This window comes from Egretta garzetta, unplaced genomic scaffold (assembly GCF_000687185.1).
Source record: "Egretta garzetta isolate BGI_Z169 unplaced genomic scaffold, ASM68718v1 scaffold1100, whole genome shotgun sequence".
Taxonomy (NCBI): Eukaryota; Metazoa; Chordata; class Aves; order Pelecaniformes; family Ardeidae; genus Egretta; species Egretta garzetta.
The window spans coordinates 38,346-41,033 of NW_009258340.1; the positions used below are offsets into that span (position 1 = coordinate 38,346).

General features: G+C 58.2%; 1 protein-coding gene across 1 annotated transcript in view; it reads right to left on the minus strand.

The window, feature by feature from the left end:
* Positions 1 to 6: 6 nt before the first annotated feature.
* Positions 7 to 2,688, minus strand: part of NFE2L1 (nuclear factor, erythroid 2 like 1) — an 8,920-nt gene continuing 6,238 nt past the window's right edge. The window contains exons 5-6 of the mRNA XM_009639532.2: positions 2,326 to 2,487; positions 7 to 2,059 (exon numbers count right to left, since the gene is read on the minus strand). Of these exons, the coding sequence (XP_009637827.1) occupies positions 725 to 2,059; positions 2,326 to 2,487 (1,497 nt within the window). The 3' untranslated portion in view covers positions 7 to 724. The remainder of the gene's footprint in view (positions 2,060 to 2,325; positions 2,488 to 2,688) is intronic.

Below are 2,688 nucleotides of genomic sequence, written 5' to 3' on the forward strand. Positions count from 1 at the left end.
CCCCTCCCCAAAATCCTAAAGCTCTATGTGCCCCCCCCCCAAGGGGTCGCAGCCCCTCCACAGGGCAAGGGCTCTCCCGCCAGCCCCCTCTGAGCTTCCTCAGACTGGAAAGGGTTAATGGAAGTTGCACCACTTGTGTTTCCATGTGTGCACTGGTCTGAGCTAGGAAGGGACCTTGGTTAATCGGGAATTAAGTCAGCTCGAATCACACACACCGATGTCAAAACTGGTTTGGGCAAAGGGAAAAAATTTAAAAAAAAAAAAAAGAAAAAAAAAGGAAAAAAAAAAACCAACTACCTGAAATCACAGAACTTTGGAAGTTCAGAAAATGTCTCTCCTATAACGTGTTTGAAGTTCGTTTGCTTAAATCTCTTTTCTTATTTAAAGCCAGTTCCTAACAGTAGTTTTTCCACCTCTGCCAATCTCCCCACCAGTGATGCCAGCTCGCTTCCTGCGCTCAAAGGATTCCAGGTTGTGGAAGGCGCCGGGCTCGCCAGTGCAGGGTCCGCTCCGCCCCGTCCCCGTCCCTCCCCGCAGGGAGCCCTCAGCGCTCAGCCCGCAGCGCCCACGGTCTCTCCCGTACACTGACCGGCAGCAGTCACGTTTGTTTTGAGAAGATATATCGGGTAAGAAGGCATGAAAGTTCCTCTAAGTACTTCCAGGCTCAGCCCTTCTCCAGTTCTCACTTGAGCGAGTGTCCCACTCCTCCCGCGTCGCCGTCCCTTCACTTCCTCCGGTCCTTCTGTTTCCGCTCCTGCCGCCGGGCCTGCTGGTCGGCCACGGCGCGAGGTATCAAAATGACGCTGCCGTCGCTGGCGTACTGCAGGGTGTACTGGCTGGGGGAGTAGGGCTGGCCGTTCTCGTCCCGCAGGCGGCCGAACACTTCCTGGTAGAGGTTCTGCACCTTTTGCTTCATCTGGCGGATGGATTTGAGGAATTCCACCTTCTCCCTGAGCAGTTTGGACTTGTCCCGTTGCAAGTCCTCGACGTCCCGTTCCAAGTTGAGGATGGTGTCCAGTTTCCTCTTGCGGCAGTTCTGGGCAGCCATCTTGTTCTTGCCTCGCCTCCTGATGTCGCGGATCAGGCTCAGCTGCGCCTCGCTGAGCTGGTACTTGGAGAGGAGCTCGTTGAACTCCTCCACGGGCAGGTTGATGATCTTGTCGTTGGTGAAGGGGATCTTCATGGCTCGGGCTCGATGCTCGTCCCTGCTCATCTGCTTATCCAGGAACTCGGACGGCTTCTCCTTGCCGCTCTTCTTCCCCGCGCTGGGCAGTTTGGGCTCCTCGGGATCCAGGGCCCCCGGCGCCATGTTGTAGGTGTGGTTGTGGCCAACGTGCTCCAGGTAAGGCAAGTAATGGAGCTGCGACGGGTCCTGGTAGCTCATGCGGCAGAACTTGCTGTACTCTGGCTGGTATCCAACCGCCCCTTCCGCTTCTTCAAAGTCCACGTTTTCCGAGTCTGAGCTGTAGCCGACGGCTCCTTCCTCAGAAAATGAGGAGGAAGAAGAGGACGAGGAGGAAGAGGAGGAGGAGGAGGAGGAGGAAGAGGCTTCCGAGCTGCTCAGAGAAGCAGGACTGTGGCCGGAATCCAGAGAAAGACCCGAGTCGGAATCGAACTCCTCTTCCAGCTGCGAGGCCTGCACCGGGTTGAAACCTTCTTCAATCGCCAAGTCCATCAAGCTGATCTCGTCAAGCATGGCTTCATCCAGGAGACCGCCCAGCGGGTCCGGCAGCTCGGGGCCAGCCGTCTCGTTGACCGTGCTGTTCAGCTGCGGAGGGAAGAAGATGCCGCTCAGGTTGGTGGAGCCGAAGGTGGTGTTGAGGCCGGTGGAGTTGTCCGGCGCCAGCTGGAGCAGGGCCGAGCTTCCAGCCATGGAGGGGCTTTCGATTTCTGAGCTGAAGAGGGAGAAGTCCTGTGAGCAGCTGCCCAGAGAGGCCTGATGCAGGCTGACGTTCTGATTGATGGGAGTGTTGGGAGCCAGGCTGTAGTTGGAGGTTAGCAGGTCTCCGCTCGTGCCGTTGTACAGGGTTTCTGCCGTTGTAGTGTTCACTTCCATGGCCTGGAAGAGATGCAGAACAGCTCAGGAAACGAGCCGCGCTTGAGCCCGGCCTTTCCTCAGCGCCCTTTGCTCCAGGCCAAAAAGAGAGGGGACGATGCTTCTAGATTCCAGGGAAGGCGCCTTCTCCAGCGGCCCAGCGTTACCCGCCAGCTGCAGGAGGGTTCGGACAGCAGCAGCGGGCGGCACACGGGCGGCACACGGTGCCACCGCCCCGGCGGGGAGAACACCGAAGCGGCTGCCATTTGCCAGCCCCCCCGCGAGCTCACCTGCATTTCCATGATGGACATGAGGTCCTGCCACTGCTGCTCCAGATCGAAGGGCGACTCGGGCTCTGTGAGGAGAGGAGACAGCAGGCTGGTCTGGGTGCCCGCGGCCCTGCTCTCGCCGGGCACGGCTTCGCTCAGGGTGGAGACATCCGCAGCTGGAAACTAACCACGTGAGGCAGAGTCAGTCCCCGGCTGCCCGCCGCGGCCGGGGAGCCAGCAATCCCCAATGCCCTTCCACCTCCGCACGGGCTAATCGCTTCTCCTTTGTTCAAAGCAAACTGGTTGTGGTTATTCCTCCACAGTTCACTATGAACTAATTAGAAGCAAAGCCAGAAGTCTTTAATTAATTGTGACCACCACCCC